Source organism: Urocitellus parryii, chromosome 14 (assembly GCF_045843805.1).
Source record: "Urocitellus parryii isolate mUroPar1 chromosome 14, mUroPar1.hap1, whole genome shotgun sequence".
Lineage (NCBI taxonomy): Eukaryota > Metazoa > Chordata > Mammalia > Rodentia > Sciuridae > Urocitellus > Urocitellus parryii.
In genome coordinates, this window is record NC_135544.1 from 9,143,014 (window position 1) to 9,164,761 (window position 21,748).

Below are 21,748 nucleotides of genomic sequence, written 5' to 3' on the forward strand. Positions count from 1 at the left end.
TGGGAGAGACTTGTGGAGCCAGGGGGGGGAGAGTGGAGAGGCCAGTGTCAGGTCCAGTATCTGCTGCCAACCAGCAAGGGAGAGAAGCCACTTCCCTGCAAGGGGGTGGGAGACTTGGCTGGCAGGCCACAGTGGTACTAGAAAAGTAGAGCCAAGATCGTGAAAAGAAGTGGTCGCCTTAGGGGACACTTTGGTGCTGCAGTAATGATTGGGGGACAGGAGTCCTGCCTCATCCTGGCAGCTGGCCTCTTGGCAGCAAAGACATCATTAAGTGACAGAAAGGCCATCCTCTGTGGGGAAACTGAGGCAGCCACCCTGGGCCACTCTTCCCCTTTCCCTCTGTCCCCAACCCCCTCTCCAGTTTGCACTGTAGTCCATCTCACACCCACAGGCACTCTTCACCCTCCTCCCCAGTTGACCAGATCAGACCCTGCCCAAAGCTGTCCCCTCTCTCTCCTCTCCTCCTTTTCCTGTAACAATTTATCCTTCTAGGAGGCAGACAGGACTCCATTTTGACCTCAGAGATATTATGAGTTATGTCCAAAGTCACACAGCTTATAAGAGACAGAGCTCACCCTAGACAGAGCTGAGCCTAGCTAGACTCATTGGATGTCCTGTCTTACTGCACAGTGCTCGACCCACACTCTGGCACAGATCCCTATAACTCTTCTTCTCATTTTCCCCCTCCCCCTTCCCGCTCACACATACACCACACACACACACACACACACACACACACACGGAGGTGGAAAGGGGAGGAGGCCAGATCTAGCAGGATCTGCCTTGACCTTTGACCTCCTTTTAGCCTAATGACATGTACTCCCCGCTGGGCAAGGTCACTGCTCCAGGTCTAGGTCTGCTACCTCCTTGTTTCTGTCTTGTATTCTCCTGCGGTGACCCCAATAGGGCTGTGAGAGTGAGAGCCAACCTCCAGACTGGCCCATCATGTCAGAGGCCAGTGGAAACCTCAGAGTGGTGAGCAAAGTTCAACCCAAATCATGGAGCACCAGACATCTCAGGTCACACCACAGGTCAATGAAAGCCCCGTACGCATAGGTCTGCAGGGTGCCTGGGAGGGTTTTGTGGAAAGTGATGGTGTTTGGTTTAGAAGTCTGAGACGAGTTGTAGAGAGGAAAGGTTCGAGCCCGGGGGAACGAGTAGGGAGGCAGAGGAGTCTGGGTTCAGGGCGGGCACTGGGAACACATGGGGGTCTCAAGCCAGCTCTTCAGCTCACACTGCAAAGAGGGCAGCTGCCTGGCTGAGCATCTGGAGGCGCTAGGGCCTCGCGGAGTGCCGAAGCGGGAGGGGAGAGCGCGGGGGCTGGCGGCGGCGGGAGCAGCACGGCGCCGAGCTGCCTCCATCCATGGCACGGAGTAGCGGCGGCAGCGGCGGCGGCAGGATCCCGGCGCGATCCGCTAGGTCCCAGCCCAACGCTGAGCGAGTGGGGGACGCGCAGCGGCCGGGCTTTCACCGGCCCAGGAGCACTGCCCTGAAACTCGGGCCGCGCCGCCGGGGGCTGCCCGAGCTGCGCTGACAGCCGCGCCCGCGTCCTCCCCGGCGGGGCGCTCGCCGGACATGCCCCCGGGGCGCGGCGGCGGGGACCCCAGGGCTTGCCTCCGCCCAGGGCCCCCCGCCCCGCCCTCGGGCGCCCTGGGCCCCCGCTGAGCACGCCTCCCGCACCGCCGGGTCCCTCCCGCCGGCTCGCAGCTTGGCCCCAGCGCTGTGGGTCCCCGCGGGGCGATGGGTTGATGGGCGCCAGGGGACGCAGGATGCGGGGGGCGCCCGCGCGCCTCCTGCTGCCGCTGCTGCCGTGGCTGCTGCTCCTGGCGCCCGAGACTCAGGGCGCGCCCGGCTGCCCGGTCCCCATCCGCAGCTGCAAGTGCTCGGGGGAGCGGCCCAAGGGACTGAGCGGCGGCACCCCAAACCCGGCACGCAGGAGGGTGGTGTGCGGCGGCGGGGACCTTCCAGAGCCTCCGGAGCCTGGCCTTCTGCCAAACGGCACCGTTACCCTGTGAGTACCCTACACCACTGGCACGAGCCGGGACGAGAGGACAAATGCAGGCCAGACGGGAGGAGGAGAAAGGGGGCCATTCCGCCACTTCAGAGACTCCAGGAAAGGCCTGTGTCCAAGCGCTGAGCGGGAAAGCTTGGAAAAGTGGGGGGAAAGTTGGAACTTTGGGGCCGCGGAGGGAGGAAGGGGCTTGTGCGATCAGGTATGCCCCAGAGAGAGGCACCCACTGCAGGTCACCTGCACAGGTGAAGTGGAATGCACGCTGGCAGGACGTCCCTGCCCCTTGTTTCCAGCCTAGGCTAGTGTTAGGGACTTTAGGGACCTGAAGAGGGTGGGGGCCGAGAAAGCTTAGGAAAGATGCCGCCCGCGGCCCAGTAGGTCCTTAAGATCGCAGCCCGTCTGGGGCGGTACTGCAGGAGTCTCCCGGGCTTTGGGGCGGTACTGCCTTCTCAAACTGAGGGTACTTGATCCGCTCCCAGAGCCTTCCAGCCCCGCTTCCAGTCCTTTTGCATAGGGCAGGCGGGAGGATACACTCAGAAAATCCGTTCTTGGAATGCGGGCGCTCTGGTCTGAATGAGACCCGGGCATCCCAATTCTTCTTGGGTCCCTTTCCCATTGAGTGCAGTGTGGTGAGCTTGTGCAGGGTCCTGAGCGCCTGCCTGTTCTTTCCCTTCCCTGGAAATAAATGGAGATTTGGCTGTTTCTGATTGACTTTGCGCAAGGATTACGAAAAAAGAAGAGGGGAGGCGCATGCCTCCCAGACTCCTGTGATTCCCATCTCAACCAGGGACTCTTGCTTTACCGGCTACAAGCGCCGCTGCTCCACAATGTAAGCCCAAGCCTCCTCCGTGGGATCTTAAGTCCCGGCAACCGCAGGAGTATTTGCGACCCCTTCCCATCTTTGCGATTTCCTGCGCTGACCACGTGCTCATACCTCCACGCAGGCCGTGGAGTTGAGGATTGGTCCGAGGTGCGGTCCCTTGCTTTCCCGTCCTGATCTAGCCTAAAAGCCGCTTCCCCTTTCCTGTCCTCCTGACCCCAGTGGCGACCGTTTCTCCACCAGCCCTTGCTCGGGAGTTGGGGCTGGCTCCGTCTATTCGATTGTGTCCAGAACAATACAGTAACGCCTCTGGTTGGGTGAGTTCAGAGGCTGTCCGCTTCCTGACAGGACACAACTGGTCAGCCTGTGACGTTGGCCGCCTGGCCTGAGTTTTCCCCAGCTGGGGTGTGTGCATGCGTGTATGCCTTGGGGTGGAGGCAGTGTGTCTGTCCAATCCCAACTCGGGGATATGGCAATGCCAGAAAGGCACTAGTTGCTAGATCCCAAACCCGGCACGCAAGAGGGTGGTGTGCGGCCGTATTTAAGGGTCCGCAGGCCTGGGCATTCACCGGCCCCCTCAGTTCTGGAGAAGAATTGCTTGCTGTGTGGAATAGTTGGGCTGGTCTCAGTGTGAGGCGGAGCCGCACAATGATAATCAGTTCTGAGATTGAGATGGGGGCTGTGCACGAGCTCCTGTGGCTGAATGCACTCACATATGTGGACCTTGTCTCTGGATGCCTGTTGGTGGGGATTAGGGAATCCTAACACAGCCAAAGCAGAAAGAAAGTGGGGGGAGGTCCAAAGGTGGTTTTGCAGTACATCTTAGAATGATTTGGCAAGTAATGCTTTCCAGCCATGGCTAATTCCCATTGACGCCACTCCAAGGAGAGAGTGGGGCAAACCTTGGTGAGAATATATTGTGACAGAGTGACAGCAGATAGGACTCCTAGCATACCTTCCCATCTCCAACCCTCCCCAGAGGAAGGTTCCCCTCTTTCCTCCTAGGACACTGACCTGGCTGGTTGAAGACACTTTTCAAAGGAACAGGGCCCACAAACCTGACTTCACATCCCCACAGGGACAAGGCAGGCAAGGAAATTCCTTGAGAGCCCAATAACCCATCAGCCTGGGTGAGACTGAAACCCCAGCCAGACACATAATCCTGATCCTGGTGGTGCCCTCCTTACCCCAGCTGGCTTCTGGAGGGAAAAGGGGGGGGGGGAGTCCTTCTTCAGCAGAAGTAGGACAAGGATTTTTTTCTCTTCTTTTTTCTCTTTCTTAAATTTTTGCTGTACTGGAATTGAACTCAGGGGTGCTCTACCACTGAGCCACATCCCCTGCACCGCACCCCCCTCCTGCCCTTTTTAAACTCAGGGGCACTCAACCACTGGGCCACATCCCCAGCCCTATTTTGTATTTTATTTAGAGACAGGGTCTCTCACGGAGTTGCTTAGTGCCCCTCTTCTGCTGAGGCTGACTTTGAACTAGAGTTCCTCCTGTCTCAGCCTCCTGAGCCACTGGGATTACAGGTGTGCTGCCCTGTGCCAGGTACCAGGATGCAGGCCCTATAGAAATGAAGGGCTGGGAAGGGGTTGCCACTTCTGCCTGGCAGTAAAGCAAAAGACCAAAAAAAAAAAAAAAAAAAAAAAAAACCAGCAACAACAACAAAAATCATGGGAGACTCCATCATACTGCCACACCCTCCCAAACTCCTCTAATCTAATTTATTTTCCACACAAAATTTCCCTTTTGCCTTTTAGCTTGTCACCTGGTACAAATAAAAGACATGAGCCCATTGTTTTTGCATTGTGCAGTGTCCTCCCTCCCTAACATCCCCTACATTCCAACTTAGGACCCTTTCCTTTCCTCCAGAATGGGCCTGCAGGTAGGTCCCAGTCACAGGAGTCCTCGGGGACCTCAGGATTCCATCTTGGGAACCCTGACAGACACTTAGTGTTGGGACTCAAAGTGCCAGAGAAGGTCCCGTCTGCAAGGGGGCTGGCTCCCTTCTCAGTTCAGAGGAGTGAACAGTCCTGTTTACCTCATTGGAAGCCCTTCCTCCACCCTGTTATCTCGACTTCTGCCTTCTGTTTTTGTAGACTCCATGCCCCCTCTCCCCGACCCTTTGCTTTTTTTTTTTTTTTTTTCTTTCATGGACTTTCATTTGCAGTTTTCCAGGAAAGTGGAGCTTTTGGCTTCCTTCCTGATCCATCTGTCCCACCCCACCCCCAGTCTCACAGCTCAGTCTGCAGGGCAGCTGTGGGCACAAATGCTCTTGTCCAGAGCAGGAGCCTTCAAGGGCCCCTCCGGAGAGAGATGTCCCAGGGAGAACCTGGCTGTGGATAGGAGCCCAGGGTGAGCCTCCCCTGACTCCTGGGCAGCAACTGAGGGCCTGCCCACTGGTTCTCGGCTCTGGGAATTAGGGGGAGGAGGAGAGGGGTCTGAGAATAAGGAATTCCAGGAAAGGACTGATAATAGATAACTCCAGAAGGAAATCTCCTCTGCGGACCTCCCAGGGCATCTGAGCAGCCCCTCAGAAGACGCCAGCCAGTGTCATAAATTCCTATACTGTCTCTACTGAAAAGGGTCTTTGAGATAAGCAAGTCCAGCCCCCACATCTTACAGCTTAGCACACTGAGGCTGGAGAGGGACAGGGCCTGAATAATGGTCTCACAGCTTGCTGGAGTCTGACCTAACCAGTTGAGCTCTCCTAGCTTCCCTGTCAGATGAGGGCCTTGCTCTTCACTTACCTGGACTTGGGACACAAACACGGCTTTAAAATCCCAGATTTTTCCAGGAGGACCAAAGACCTTTCAACCTGAGAACATTCCAGACTGGTGAGAAGGAGGCAGGCGTGGACAGGGCAGTTCATATTCCCTCAACCTGCTTAGCATCCCATCGCAGGGGGTTTGCCTGCCCTGGGGAGAAGGGGCAATCTGCCACAGATGTGCCCAGAGGTGGCTGTGTGTTTTTGCTGGGAGTTCGGTGGTCTTGGTGGGGAAGGATGGGAGACGGGTAAGGAGGCCACTTCATGGCCCTTATGCAGTGCTCCCACCTCGGGGAGGTGGCTCTTGAGCAGTTCTGTCCTTTTGGACCTCCAGTTCTGGACGGGGACGCAGTCACTGCAGCCACCAGGGTCCAGTTAGGGGAATTGGGGGCAAAGTGTGCCAACGGCCATGCACACGGCCCAGGGGCAGGGGAAAGATGCTGGCTGGAGGGGCAGACCCAGCCATGTTCCCCCACCCCCTTCTCTTCCACCCGCTTTCCCCCATATGGTTCTCATAAGGCCTGGGCTCAGAGACAGCAGCCAGAGGAAGTGGCTGTGTACAGAGAGCTTTTGTGAGAGAGCGGAGGGGGAGGGGGAGAGAGGGAAGAGAAAGAAAAGGGGGAAGAGACTGGAGACCGAGAAGAGAGGGGAGGCTGGGAGACTCCATCATACTGCCTTACCCTCTTGGGGTGCAGGGTCACAGTTCAAGCACCCCAGGTGGGCTCTTAGAGCCCCCTACCCCTTGCCTGTCTGAAGTGAGGGACCCAGAAGGATTCCAAGTATCTCCAGAATCCTCCCATCTATATGCTTGAGGGGCTAGAGGTAGCAGCCCAGGTTCTAGGAGTTCTGCCATCTCCTCCTGTGGGGCCTTGGGAACCCCGCCCTTAGGGCTCCCCCTGCTGTTAGGTTCTGTGATCCCGTCTCAGAGCACTGGGCAGAGAGCCCTCTGGGGTTTGCAGGTCCAGTCCTTACTGTAGCAGAGAGGTTGGAGAGGCCATCATGCTGCATTCCAGAGATGGCACGTAGAATTCAGCTCCCAGAGGGCCCAGGACCCAGAATGGGTTACTTAGGACTGAAATATTCAGAATATGCGCAAGAACCCAGCCACTCCTCTCAGTCCCAAGGAAGTCCCTTCCTGCTGGCTGCTGTGGATGCCCCTCAGTGACTGGGGAGGGGGAGTGGCAACTCTTAGCCCCGGGGTGAGTCTGAGAATATTCCCCCAAGGCATGGGCAAACCAGTGTAATTTGAACCTAACCATAGATTGACCCTTAAATTGGGGGTCATGTTTTTAAAGAGAGAGAGTGTTTCTAAGTTTATCCCACATGGGAGTCATTGGGATAAGAACTTTTTCTGAAGGAGAAAAAGTTCCAGCTACTTGTGAATGGATCCAGGTCCTTCCACTCAGTGGTGGCTTGGCTGCTCTCTTCACCAAAGCCCAGAGAGGGGAAGAAAGTTCCTTAATGCCACACAGCCTGCTGCAGTACCCCTAACTCTTCTGTCAACCCTGAGGTACAGGCTGCCCAGGGAGGGAAGGGGAAAGGAGAGGAGCAGAGGGAAATGGCCCTGGACTGAGGGACCAGAAGGAAACTCTGGTGACCGCTAGGAAGGGCCGCTGAGAGGGGCTGTTTATTTTCCTTCCCCCAGCCCAGCCGCTGTGTTCTATTTAGAGCTCAGACACTGACAGGACGAAGCTGCCTCCTCCCCTTCCTCCCTCCTAGGGGTGGGGGGGGGCATCCTTCCCAAACTCCAGAACATTCCTTTGCTTTTAGGACTGGGCTATGGAGAGGGGAGGGCAAGGAGGGAAGAAGGCAGACAGACTGAAGTGAGCTAACCGGGCAGCCTCCCAGGACCCACTCCCCCAGCCTTAGCTCCCATATTCCTCTGGGAGCCAGGGAGGGCCCAGATGGGGGATCAAGGGGGTGTGCAAGATGGATGGGGCCAGGTGAGGGGCAGGGGAACCCATCTGTCACCGAGGAGCAGGCAAGGGGGGTGGAGAGGGAGAGTGTGGCCCGAGGAGGGAGCTCCAGCCTGCACCCAGGGGCCAGACATCTTCCAGCTGGAAAGGGAGGGAAGGTCTAAGAGCCCCCTCCTCCCACTCCCTCCCCTCCCCCTGCCAGGGCTCCTTGTCTGGCCGGGAATTGTGTGGGGAGGGAGAAATGCTACGACTTAGGACTTCAGGAGACCCAGTCCAGGATGAGAAGGCTATCAAAGATGCGGGGGTGGGGGGGGGGAGGTCCTACAGTCCAGACCCTTCTTTACTGAACAGGAAATCCACAGAGAGGGGGCTGACTTGTCCCAGGCCATGCAGTCAGACATCCGCATCTAGAGCTCAGGGCTCCTGACTGAGAAGTCACCGCTGCAGGTGGAAATAAAGAAGCCACACCAAAAAAAAAGGACTCTCGACTGATGAGATAGGACAGGGACTGGGGCACTCTGAAGCTTCTCAGGTCTGGGGTGGCTTTCCATCCTGACCCCCAAAGGTCCTTCTGCAGCAGGCAGCAGGGGCCCAGAGGCTCATAGCACTGGAGTTTCAAAGGGTTCAAAAAATAGCATTGGCCCTTTCTTTATTTGAGTCAGGTTGCTGAAACAGAAAAAGTTAGCAGACGAAGGAGATCAAGATGTTGTAGTACTGATAAAAGCTAGGTTGCCAGACCTGGCTGAGAGGTTTAGCAGCAATGGGTTTAATCAGATTTTCCCACCCAGAGCGCATGCTCTACCACACCTGCCCTGGAAGGAGCAGAGCCCACAGCACAGGGCTCTACAGGCAGGCCATCCAGCTCCACACTGACGGATCAGAGACATTGTCCCTGGGGACAGAGCAGAGCGGATACACTAATTTCCTCCATGAGGATTACATGAGTCAGGGAAAAGGGGATCCCCCCAATAATGACCTAACAAGTACAAGTGACTTAGGGGGACCACTGTACAAAATTACTGCAACAGAGCATTTAAATCAGACTGACCCCGGGATTGTGAGACCTGTGGTCTCTCTACATTGTATATCCAGGTGATTTATCCCCCTCTCCTAAAGGGACTTGGACAACCCAAAACAAATGTGACCCTTAAGGGAGCAGCATCACAAAGGGCTGGACCACCCAGCCAGGCTAGCATGGAAAAGGACGGATGCTCTCTTCTTGGAATGGGGGGTGCAGAGCTAGGTAGGGACTGAAGGTAGAAAGAAACTGTCCCCTGACTCAGGAGAACCTGGAACCCCTTCCCTCCACTCACTCAGCCAGTGCCTACTGTGTGTTCCAGCCTCTGCCAGGAGGTGAGAAACCTACTCCCTGCCCTAATGAGCCCTACAGACACAGTAGGACCAAGATATAAGCTCACAAAACTGTGCAGGATCAGGGTTCCACATAGAACTTTTAGGGAGGAAAGGTTAAGGATCTAATTTATACATAGGTGTAGTTATGTCTATATCTGTATGGCTCTATCTATATCTACTCATGTGTGTGTGGTACTGGTGATTGAAGCCAGGGGTGCTCTGTGGCTGAGCTACATCCTCAGCCCTTTCTGTTTCTCATTTTGAGACAGGGACTTGCCAGTGGCTGAGGCTGGTCTTGAACTTACAAACCTGCCTCAGCCTTCTGAGTAGCTGGAATTACAGGGGTGTGCCACCATGCCCAACCAGGTCCATTTATATTTTAAAAAAAGCCTACTGTCTTCACTCACTCAAAAGTTTGGCTCCCCAGTGCTGGAATTTTAGGCCATGTGTGGAGGAATTATTTCAGATGGGTTGGGAGTTACTACTGAACTACGGCAAATAGACACACACACACACACACACACACACACAGAGATTGAGAGAGAGAGAGAGAGAGAGAGAGAGAGAGAGAGAGAGAGAGAGAGAGAGAGAAAGAGAAATGCAAATGTGTTCCACCCTCTTGGACACCTCTCCCTCCACCTAGGGAGGTGTGAGTTATGAATGAATGAAAGCTTTGGTGTGGATGGTTACAACAAACTGTATTCCTCATTCTCTAACAAGAGTGCTAGGACACCCCCCCTCGAAGGCACACTCATCACCTTCCACAAACACCTGTAGCACTTTTTCTTCTGTTTACTCCTCCAGATACCTTCTCAAAGCTCAAGGTCAATCCTTCCCATCTAAGCCCCAGTTCCTTGGATCTACCTCCTCCCACCAAGATGGGGTAAAGGTGCCCTTGTAGAGAGGGTAGATAAGAGTAAAGGACGTAAGATCTTCCGAAGAAGCTAGGCTTGAGATAAGGAGACAAGCAGGAGTCACTGTAAGACTATTTTTCCTCTTGACCTGATCCTTGACTTTGGGCCCTACCTAGATGGCCCAACTTCTAGGCTAGTTCAGGGGCATTCTCAGAGCGGGAGAGGAAGCCCCTACCTGGGTTCTTCTATTACCTGCAGGTATAATAGAAGTTTGGGGCCAATAGTTTGTTTGGGGCCAACTGGATAGGCTTTTCTAAGCAAGGCAGAGATGGTAGGGAAGTGCAGGAGTAAGCAAGGCAACTTGCATGTCCTCTCAGACACTTCTGTGGCTTGTAGTCAGGCTCAATAGACATGATGGGCAACCTCAAAGGGAAGGGAAACCACAGCAGGGCAGTCTTTAGCCTGAGGGTGTGTGTTGAAGCCGGGCCTTCTGGCATTCCCTTTGGAGATCCCGACACTTACATTTTAGAAGGAATGATTATTTTGTAGGTCTTTTTGATATCAGCAAGTAGACCAGCACCACCACCCCTCACTGCTCATCTCTCTAAACACCACCAAGCCTCCGGCTGGAGGTGGGTGAGCCTTCCCAGGCTTCAGGAACCTCGCGATGGTCTGGACCCTCTGAGGCTCTAGAGTCAAACTCCTGAGTGTACATCCCCAGATCCAGAGACAGGGTTGTTTCATCTGGTTGGTTTGGGGAGGGGGACTGACATGCACGACTCTTCCTGCACATGTGAGAAACGATTATTGCAGGCGCGTGCTGGCTCCATGCCCCACAGAGCATGCCCACGTGACTCCTGGAGGGTCACCTTTGATGTCGGGTGGTATCTGGTGAGTTCCTGCGGCTGCCCAGAGGCCACAGGGCTTCTCTGTAGACGCCAGCCACTCGCTCCTTTGGCCTCCAGTCTCATTAGTGGTAACTCCGCTTCTCTTCCCTAAAATAGGACCCCAGCCGGCAGACGGTTCAGGAATGGACTTGGTGTGCCCCCTCTGTTTGGCCAGGTTTCAAACTCTGGAGTAGAGAACAGGGGACTCCAGGGACTAACCCTCCTTCCCATGAAAAACTTGCTTGAGGTTGGGGGTGGAAGGAGGAGGGAGGGCATGGGGCGGAGGGGGGGCAGGAGAAACTGAAGATGCCTGGCTGGGAGAGCCAGGACTCTGTGGGGCCTGCAGGGTTAGTGCGGTTGGAAGGGGACCCGCCAGGCTGGCTCCCTCTGAGGCAGTAAGGCAATAGGATGGTGCAGGCTGAGGAGGTATTTATGTGAGGAAATTAAAGAGGATCCATGTTGACACTGTTTCTGGGACAGCTGGATGGAACTGTGGGACCTAAGCTCTCTCCTTGCTTTCCCAATTGTGTGACCACCCTGTCTGTCTTCTTCCCATGAGACAGCCTAGAGCGGTGGGAACATTTTCCTTCCCACTGGATGAAGCTGGGTGGCATGTGTCCATCTACGCCTCTAATAGCCCTCTAACTGCCAATTTCCCATCTGCCCATAAAATTCCCAGACCCAGGGGCTTGGGGTGTAGCTCAGTGTCGAGCACCTGCCTAGCTTGTTCCAGGCCCTGGATTCCACCCCTAGCACCACTAAAAAATAAAATCCCCAGACCCATGCACTTGAGAACTTAACCCACAACACAGAGGTGGCCACTCTCTGGATAAGCCAAGTTTAAAATAAATTTTCTCAAACTGCTCCAGGTGGTAAAGACCAAACCATCCAATTCTGGGTATTTGGGGACTGGCATCATGTAGCCATCTGCCTGCAGCCTGTCCAGGAGCTAGCATGCAGCTAGACAGGGGCCCACTGGGGAGAAGGATGAAATACTCTTTGCCTCTCTTTAGGAGTGGGTCAGAGGGTGGGGTTCAGGGCTATGTCCCTGCAGCAAGAAAAAAAATTGCATTTCAAGACTTTCAGAGCTAGATCTGGTCTCTAATTTTTGGTTCTGCCCCCATCCCACCCCACAAAGGCACATGGGCACTTGTGATATGAGTGATCTAAATTGAGATGTGCTGGAGAAGAATACATCCCAGATTACAAAGACTACATACACACAAAAGGGAAAATATTAATAATTTTGTATATTGATTATATATCAAAATATAATATTTTGGATAAATTGGATTAAGTAAATATTTATTAAAGTTAAATTTTTAAAAAATTTAGCATTTTTTTTAGTTGTAGTTGAACACAATACCTTTATTTTACTTATTTATTTTTATGCAGTGCTGAGGATTGAACCCAGGGCCTTGCCAGTGCCAGGTGAGCATTCTACCACTGAGCTACAACCCCAGCCCCTAAGGTTAATTTTTAACCTTTAAAAAATATGACTAGGGCTGGAGATGTGGCTCAGCGGTAGCGCGCTCGCCTGGCATGCGTGCGGCCCGGGTTCGATCCTCAGCACCACATACCAACAAAGATGTTGTGTCTGCCGAGAACTAAAAAAAAAAAAAAAAAAAAAAAATATTAAAAATAAATAAATAAATAAATAAATATGCTTTATATTAAAAAAAAATAAAAAAAAAATAAAAAATATGACTAGAAGAAAATTTAAAATGACATCTACAGCCCACATTGTATTTCTATGGGCCAGCTCTGATTTGAAGGATTTGATCTGAAAGAAGTTAGGACTAATAGCTGAAGGGTCTGAAGAATGCAGGGAGTCCCCACCCCTAAAACCACCTCTGGACTACTCTGAAACCAGAGTCCCAGGTTTTAATCTTGGGGACTTGGAAGTGGGAGAATATTTTTTAGTACTGTTTTTGATTCAATGATCTTTCCAAAAAAAAAAAAAAAAATCTTCCATTAAAAACTCTTGCCAGACACAGTGGGACACACCTGTCCTCCCAGTGACTCCGAGGCTGAGGCAGGCAGATTGCAACTTTGAGGGCAGCCTCAGCGACTTAGTAAGACCCTGCCTCAAAATAAAAAATAAAAAGGGCTGGGGATGTAGCTCAGTGGTGGAGCACTCCCAGGTTCAATCCCCAGTACCACCCACAATAAATAAATTAACAAACAAGAGCAGCCAGAAGTTTGGAGCCCCCTCACTACCTTCTTGATATGGATATGCCTTCTTGGTAGATTCACCCACCCACTTTCAGGAAACTGGAATCTCTTTGACAGCTCCGCTTTGCCTGGTCCCTCTCCTCTTCCTTACTATCTCTCTAGGCTGCCCACTCAAGAGAGGGACTGAACCTCAGGACTTCAGGTCATTTCTCCCTCAGTAAGAGCATAGGAAAGAAGGGAAACCCTTTTGCTGCAGTCCAGGGCAGGCGTGTTTGGGCTGAGAGGCTCATTAAAGCTTTCTAATAAGCAATTAAGTGGAGGGATGAGCCCTTTGGCTGGTCTGGCCCACCCTCCTCCTGGCAGGGAGTCTGGCAGAGAAAGACTGAGTGGGTGGGCGGAGATGAGCCTGGGGTGGGGGGGTGCCTATTTCCTCCTCCCTTAAATAAAACTGAATAAACAAACAACTCAGAGGGGGCAGTGGCAAAGGCTGAGGCCAGGGCTTCTTCCAGACCTAGGGCTCTGTCAGCTGTCTGCCAGATCTGCAGGCAGACTTGGGGAGCAAGGGTACAGTGCAGCCCAGCCATTGGGCACTCAGGCCCTCTGAATTGGGGGCCTTGAGAGTCCAGAGTGGTCATCTATGGACAGGGTCCTCAGCTCTCAGGAGAGTGTGTTGGAGAACCCAAGAAGGGCATCCATCACGTCCAGACCTGCTGGGCTTCTTCCATCTGGAGCCAAGTCCTGTCCCAATTGATTCCACTCTGCTCTGGATGTTGCGGAGAAGGGATAACAGGGGAACTATGTGGTCAAACCTGAGGTTCCAAAGTGGAAAGAGGAATCTGATGTCACACCCACTCAACCTACCTGCACAGAGGGAGTGGAAGTTTCGGTATCTGCCATGCACAACTCTAGGGGTCCCCATTTACACAGAATGCACGGCTCTAACAGCGAGCCCAGGACCCCAGGGCATCTGCACTTTCCCGTGTCTGACACCACGTTCTATCTGTGTTCTCCCTGTCCCTTCAGGCTTTTGAGCAACAACAAGATCACTGGGCTCCGCAATGGATCTTTCTTGGGACTGTACCTGCTGGAGAAGTTGTAAGTGCTGGGCATGGTGGGGCAGGCATAGGGGATGCTGGCGCTGGGTGGAAGAGTCATTCTGGGGAGGATAAGGAACGCTGGTTACTGAATGACCCCAGAACCTGCATGGCCTGGTCCTGCCCAGGACCTGACCACAGAGGACCGAGCAGGGCTGGTCTGGTAGAGCAAGCAGCTCCTTCACCAGCATCAACCCAGAGAATTCTCACTGGTCTAGGCAGGGATGGGGCTAAGGGAAGCTCATTAACGCTCTTTAATGAGCAATTAGCTGAGAGGACTGAGCCCTTGAGCTGGCCCCCTCCTCCCAGCTGGGGGCCCAGCATGAAAGGGCTGAGGGAGACTTAATGTGACTGAGGCCTCTTTCCTTCTGAAAAACAAATCAACAAACAAAGCCCCAAGGGGGCAGAGTCCTGGGCTGAGGGTGGGGAAAGTTGATCATTTCTAAGCCTCCTCCCCCAGCCCTGCCTGGGTTTACAGAGTTTAAAGCTGCATCAGCAACAGTGTCCTTCAGGCTGCCTGTAAGTCCCCAAGAGCCTCCTCCCAGGCCAAGGACCCTCGAGGTCTGGTGGCAGCCAGTAAAGTTACTGGGAAGGCACTCAAGGCTATGGTAGATTGTGTGCGAAAGGAGTGGGGAATGAAGAAGGCCCAACCCCTCAGCCACAGCAAGGTGTTCCTAAGGGCCTGGGTTGGGTGGGGTAAGTCCCTGGTGGGACACCTGGCTCAGCCACTTAACCTGCCAGATGAGAGGCTTAGACTAACTGCTCCAAATTCCCTGTTCTGTTACCAGGCTCTGGGATCCTCAGCCTGTACTATGGCTTTGGGTCCTTGTTCCCTTCACAGAAGTGAACTGCACCTCCTGTCTCTCCTGGAGACTGATTTTTGCTTTCTCTCCAACCCACAACCTCCTCTTCCATTTCTCTCCCCTCTTGTGAGGCATTCCAAATTCTTCCAACAGGGCAGGGTCCTTGGCCCCCTCTATTATTCTTTTGCCTGAAAACTTTGGGTCAATGCAAAGGGAGATACAAAAGGTGTGAAGGTGCTCATGCTCTGGAAGCGCCAAAGAGACCACAGTCTAGTGGAGACCACAGACAACGCCATAGACATTATTAGCATTAAGTAGTTGGGGTTTCTTTCTGTCAAGTTCAAAGGAGGCACCAGAAAAGGCTGGGGTGTTCAAGTGTAATGGAGATGCAGTTTCGACAGGGCATGGAGTTTAGATCTCTAACATGATGGCTGTCTTGGGAAGTAGCCTCTATCCCACCCAGCTCACAGTGGAAGGGAAAGCTCTGTGCCCAAACTCCCACTCTCCAGGCTAGAGGGAGCTGGATGACCTAGCAGGGTGGTGGGAGAGAAAAGGGGCCAAGTCCACATTCAGAGCAGAAAATTGCCATCTGGGGCAGGCTGGGGGCCAGAAAGAGTCTTGGGGGGTGACAGTGGGTACATGCACAGTTCTGAACCCAGGTCCCTCTGACCAGCTGCTCTGCAGCCGTATGATATTGACAAGGACAAAGGGCTGCCTCCGAGTTGCTAGATCAAGCTTCACTGGTTGCCAGTAAATTGGGAAAGTTTTTATCCTCCCACAAACCCTTAAACATTTGGGAGCTGGATCCTCCCTTAGGCAGGCTTGGTCTTCTGGAGGAAGTGAACTATAGCTGCCTCTCCAACCCTTTGCCCAGAGGGCCAGACCTGGCTCAAAGTTCCTCTACCTTCTCAGCACCAGCCAGTGAGTGCTGCTTTGAGTCTCAGGTGGCCACAATTCTTCCCTTCCCATCCATTCACTAGTCTGTTTCCTACTCCTATCCTTCAATCTGAGCAGGATATCTTTTTTTTTTTTTAATGAAAATGAAAAGATAACCCCTCTCCTTCTCACCCATGCAATGTACTGAATTAGGTTCCTCTCCCAGGCCAGCACCGTAGACCCAGGAGACCACACAGCAGGAGCATTCAAAGCATGGGAAGGGATCAGAAACCTGGGAGGACAATCAAGAGACTCCTGAGAGCATCTGTCTCAATGCTGAGCCATGGGAAGTGGGAGGACTGTGGGCATGAGAAAGGGCAGTGGAGCCGGAATTCCCAACTCAGATCTCAGGGTTTAACCTCAAGTTATGAATCCCTTCCTTCATTTTACAGATGTTTGAGGAGCCCGCTCTGTGAGCTAGGCTCTGTTCCAGGCATTGGGTGCCTTCCCCCAAGCCACTTACCCTCTACCGATAGGACCCAGAAAATAGCGAATACGCGTATCATATCGTAGGACACGCATACAAAGAAAAACAAGGCAGGGTAAGGGGGGATAGAAAGCAAAGGGACAGGGATGCTGCTCTATGTAGTGAGGACAAGGAAGACTTGCTCTTAAGGTGATGGGGACCTGAAGGGATAGAAGCCAGGAAGCTATCTGGAAGGAAGGATGGAGAGAACAGCCACCGTGGAGCCCATTGGGTCCTGGTGAGCCTGAGAAACAGAAGGACAAGTTAGGTGCAGTAGTACACATTTGGAGTCCCAGCTACCTGGGAGGCTAAGGCAGGAAGATTGCTTGAATCCAGGAGTTTAAGGCCAGCTTGGGCCCATGAGGGGATGGAAATGGAGCTCATTGAAGGAGTACTTGCCTAGCTTGAGCGAGACCCTAGCCTCAATCCCCAGCACTGCGAAAAAAGAAAGAGAGAGAGAAAGAAAGAGAAAGAAGCACAGTGTGAGTGGGCAGACAGCAAGGGAAGAAGTGGTGGCATCAAAGTCAGGGTGATTAGAAATGGGCATGGGCTCCAGGCGTAGGGCCTTAGTTTCCCCACTGTGAAAACACAGGAGCGGGGCAGTGGGCTGGGTGATCTATAAGGAGTATTATTGGTTTAAAATCCCTTGACCCTTGGATGTGTATGATATCCACATTGCTGCTTAGAAGGTTCAGAGCCCAGATGTGGGTGGGGCCAGGCTTTCAGAAGAGGGGCTCTGGGCAGGGTGTGTGTTGTACACAGCAGGACAGCAGGGTACCACTGCAGGGATGAAGGAGCTGAGTCTGCAACCTGGCTGATTGCCTCCTTACTGATTTTTTCTATCTATATATACATATACACATACACACACGCACGCGCATACATACACATGTGTTTTAAGGAACTGGCTCACATGATCATGGGGACTAGCAAATCAGGAGTTGCCACAATCTTGAGGCAATATTTCTTTCTTTTTTTTTTTTTTTTAAAGAGAGAGTGAGAGAGGGAGAGATAGAGAATTTTAACATTTTTTTTTTTTTTAGTTATCGGCAGACACAACATCTTTGTTTGTATGTGGTGCTGAGGATCAAACCCAGGCCGCACGCATGCCAGGCGAGTGCGCTACCGCTTGAGCCACATCCCCAGCCCCGAGGCAATATTTCTTGTCCGAGAAAGTGCAGTTTTTCCTCTTGAAGCTTTCAACTGATCGTCAACTTCCATTGTCAAAGACAGTCTTTAAGAATAATTACACGTGGCGCACTCCCATAATCCCAGTGGCTCAGGAGACTGAGGCAGGAGGATCAAAAGTTCAAAGCTTGGGCTGGGGATGTGGCTCAAGCGGTAGCACGCTCGCCTGACATGCATGTGGCCTGGGTTCGATCCTCAGCACCACACACCAACAAAGATGTTGTGTCCGCCGAAAACTAAAAAATAAATATTAACAAAAAATTCTCTCTCTCTCTCTCCTCTTTCTTAAAAAAAAAAAAGTTCAAAGCTAGCCTCAGCAAAAGTGAGGCACTAAGCAACTCAGTGAGACCCTGTCTCTAAATTAAATGCAAAATGGGGCTGGGGATGTGGCTCAGTGGTTGAGTGCCCCTAATCCCCAGTACCCCCCCCCCAAAAAAAAAAAAGAATAATCACTTTTATTTATTTCAACTAATTGTAGGTTTCCACATCTACAAAATACTTTCACAGCAAAATACCTTTACAGATTAGTGGGTTTGGTTTTGTTTATTGTATGTGTATGTTTACTGACCCAAGATACTTAACAACCAAGCCACGTCTCGCTTTTTAAAATATTTTTTATTTTGAGACAAGGTCTCACAAAGTTGCTTAGGGCCTCACCAAATTGCTGAGGCTGGCTTTGAACCTACAATCCTCCTGCCTCGGCCTCCTGAGATGCTGGGATTACAGGCATGCACCACCTTGCCTGGCCTTTTTAAAATTTTTTATTTTGAGACAGTTAAATTGCTGAGGCTGGCCTTGAAATTGTGATCCTCCTGCTTCAGCCTCCTGAGTTGTTGGGATTCTGGGCATGCCTGGCTTTTGTTTTTATGAGATGGCATCTTGCCATGTTGCCCAGGCTGGCCTCAAATTCCTGAGCTCAAGTTGTCCTCCTGCCTCAGCCTCCCGAGTAGCTGGGACTACAGTTGTGTGCCTAGCTGGATTCATGCTTTACTAAACCAGTGAGTATTGTAGCCTGGCCAAGTTGTCACACAAACCGACCCATCACAACCACCATCCCAGAGTGGGGAATGAGGCCCTAAATAACACAGACTCTGTGCCCAGCTCCTGGAGATGCTAAGACAAATGGGGCCTAGGAATTTTTTTTTACAGTTTGCAGGCGATCCTCATGCTCATCCGGGGTTGGGAGCCAGTGGACCAGATGACCCCTAGACTGTGGGCCTATTCATCACAAATAAGATGCCACAGCCTGGTGTGTAGTTGGTGCTCAGGAAACACTGATCTCTCTGTCCTGTCAGGCTCAGATGTCTAGGCTTGGGCAGGGGAGACATAGCAGCTTAACATACCCCAGTCCACAAGCAGCATGTCTCATGGGAGAGCTGGGATCTAATCTAATAATTAAAATAATAGATTCAAACTGCTCCATGAGATGTCCACATGGCACAGAGTACCTCAAGCTTTTTTTTTCTTTTCTTTTCTTTTTTTAAACTGGGGATTAAACCCCGGGGGGGGGGGCATTCCACCACTGAGTTACATCCTAGCCCCCCCCCCTTTTTTTTATCCCTTGCCCTTTTTTATTTTTTATTTTAAGACAGCCTCCCAAAGTTGCCTAGGAGGACCTTGAACTTGAAACCTCCTGGCTCTGCCTCCTGAGAGGCTGGGATTACGATACTGTTAGGCCTTAGAGAATGGGTCAGGTGTGCATGTGTGTGTGAGGCAGCACCTTGATGGCCAAGAGTGGGCAGTAGATCTACACGATGTCTATTTTGCAATGCAGGTCCCTGCCTGAAGCTGGGGAAGAATGTAGGCAGGTGATGGTGACAATTGTGTGAGCGCATTCCAGAGAGGCTAGGGGTGCAGATGGGTGGACCCACCTCTATTAGCTGGGAAAGATGGAACAGAAAACCTGAAATGGAGCCTATCAGAGGCTGTTAGGGAGGGCGCCCAAGGGCCCAGAGATGCATGAGGCCCTTCCCTGAGCCCTTCTATCTATATCCCACTACCTCATCGTCTGTTTAAGCCTGTGTGATGCCCAGAAGATTTCTGGGGTAGGGAGGCTTGGGAGTGAATCCTACTTCTATTGTTTACTCTCTGGGTGCCTTTCCAAGCCTCAGGTTACTGGCCTGGAAAATGGGACTATGAATGACTCCCTGACAGTGCCCCAGACAGCCTGAGCGTTCAGTAAATGGCAGTTCCCTGCCTCTCTGAAGAATTCCAAGTTGCACGGTGTTGCCTGGCCACCTGTCCTTTGCAGAGCTGTCCAGACTTTTCCAGCCTTGTGCACTTGTACAAGCAGTTAGGTATGTCAGTGCTCCCCCTACCCCTGGGAGTGCTGGGGAATCCAACCCAGAGCCTCACAAAGGCTAGGCCAGCACACCACTCCACAAATACCCCCCAGCCAGAAATGTGAGTACTTCAAGTAGGCCGAGACTCATTCCTCTTGTCCCTCCTCAGTCGGGATCCTCCACCAAGCACCTACAATGGGGGGGAGCAAGCCACCAGAAGACTTTTCAAGGGGTCTGAGGGTGTCCTGGTCACAGTGAGATGCCCCTAGACTATGAATCAAGGAGGCCACATTTCAGAAAGCTGCCAGAAGAGTCCCAGGTAGCTAGGTAGCCATGCTCTAGAGTATGTGGATCTGTGTGGACACAGGCCCCCAGAGGCTGATGCAGAGGCTGGAGGAAAGGGCCTGGTGAGGGAGGCTGGTCAGACCCGGGGATGATTTGTCATTGCCTAATGAGATTAATGAGCCCCGGGGGCTGGTATGCAGCGGGTGCTGGGGCGCTCATTAGAAGCAGATGCTCATGGGAATGAAGGCAAGTGGGGGCGTGGGGTGGAGGGCGGGCACACTCACACGCCAGGTGGTTTCCATTAATCTGTGGGCGGAGCCCAGGGTGAGGCCTGGGGCTCTGTCCCTCCCTCTAGTTCCCATTCCCACCAAACTGGGGAGGAATGCCACACAGAAGCTGGGACACAACTGATGTTCGTGGAGGAAGGTCGGCAGGTTCTAGGGCACCTCTATTGTCTGCTGTGGGAGCCCCAGCGACGGGCACAGTGTACGCAGATTGGGGGATGGGAGTGAGGCTGGGACCATCCTTTTTCCTGGGGCCCGAGTCTCCCTTTCTCCTTTCCCCATCAACCTCTCTACCTGCAGGGGTGTTCTGGCTCTCTTCACAGCAGCCCACACTTTCTAAAGAACCCTGGAAATCTCCTAGGGCCCATGGCAAGCTGCTCTGTGGCCTCCAAACCTATAATTTGGTTTTCAAACCCACAAGCAGGGAGGTCTGTGGGGGCCAGAGGGAGCCAATTTGGTGCTGCCCCATCCTGAGTGAACATGGGCACACAAACACACACACACACACACACACACACACACACACACACACACACACCATTAACTCACACACTCTTAACAGCTCTAATGGGGTATAATTTATATACCATAAACTTCACCCATTTAAAGTACACAATCCAATGTTTTTTAGTATATTTTACAAAATTGTGTAATCACCCCCATAATCTAATTTTAGAACATTTTCATCATCCACAAAAGAACCCTTGAATCATTAGCCGTCACTCCCCATTCCTCCACCGGCTATTCCCCAGCACTAAGCAACCACTAATCTACTCTCTGTCTCTATAGATTTGCTTATTACAGACATTTCATAGAAATGGAATCATATAATATGTTACATTTTTAAAATTGGACTCTTGCACTCAGCATAATATTTTCCAGATTCACCCATGTTTTAGCAGGTATCAGCACTTCATCCCTCTTTATGGCCTAATAATATGCCATTTGAATAGTCCACTGGCTGTTGACCCATTTCTCAGTTGGCTGACATCAGTTGATTGACATTTGAGTGCTTTCTTCTTTGGGGCTATGATGAATAATGCTGCTAGGAACTTTCATCTACTGGGTTTTTTGTTTATTTTATTTTATTTTGTTTTGATAATGCTGGGGGGGGGGGTTGAACCCAGGGCCTAGAGCATGTGAGGCCAAGTGATCTGCCACTGAACTATACCTCCAGCTCATCTACTGGTTCTTGTGTGGATATTTGTTCTCTTCTCTTGGATGTATACCTAAGAAACAGAAGTGCTGGGTCATATGGTTACTACAATTGCCAAACCATTTTCTAAAGTGGCTGTTCCATCTCCGTACTCCACAGCCTCGTCGATACTTGCTATTTGTCCCCCCCCCTTTTTTTTTGCAGTACTGGGATGGGATTGAACCCAGGACTCAAGAATGCCATTATGGGGTTCAACTGAGCTACATCCCCAGCTCTTTTTACTTATTCTTTTTTAATTTTTAAAAAATTCAGACAGGGTCTCACTAAATTGCTGAGGCTGGCCTTAAACTTGTGATCCTTGGCCTCCCTGGAGAGCTGGGATGATAGGTGTGCATCCCCGCATCACAACTGTCTTTTTTTATTATAGTCATTTTAGTGGATGCAGTGGAATCTTATTGTGATTTTGATTTG

The 21,748-nt window shown here is 52.1% G+C and overlaps 1 protein-coding gene across 1 annotated transcript in view; it reads left to right on the forward strand.

The window, feature by feature from the left end:
- Window positions 1-1,674: 1,674 nt before the first annotated feature.
- Window positions 1,675-21,748, forward strand: part of Adgra2 (adhesion G protein-coupled receptor A2) — a 36,463-nt gene continuing 16,389 nt past the window's right edge. Inside the window, exons 1-2 of the mRNA XM_026404683.2 lie at window positions 1,675-2,011; window positions 13,807-13,878. Coding sequence (XP_026260468.1) covers window positions 1,749-2,011; window positions 13,807-13,878 — 335 coding nt within the window. The 5' untranslated portion in view covers window positions 1,675-1,748. The remainder of the gene's footprint in view (window positions 2,012-13,806; window positions 13,879-21,748) is intronic.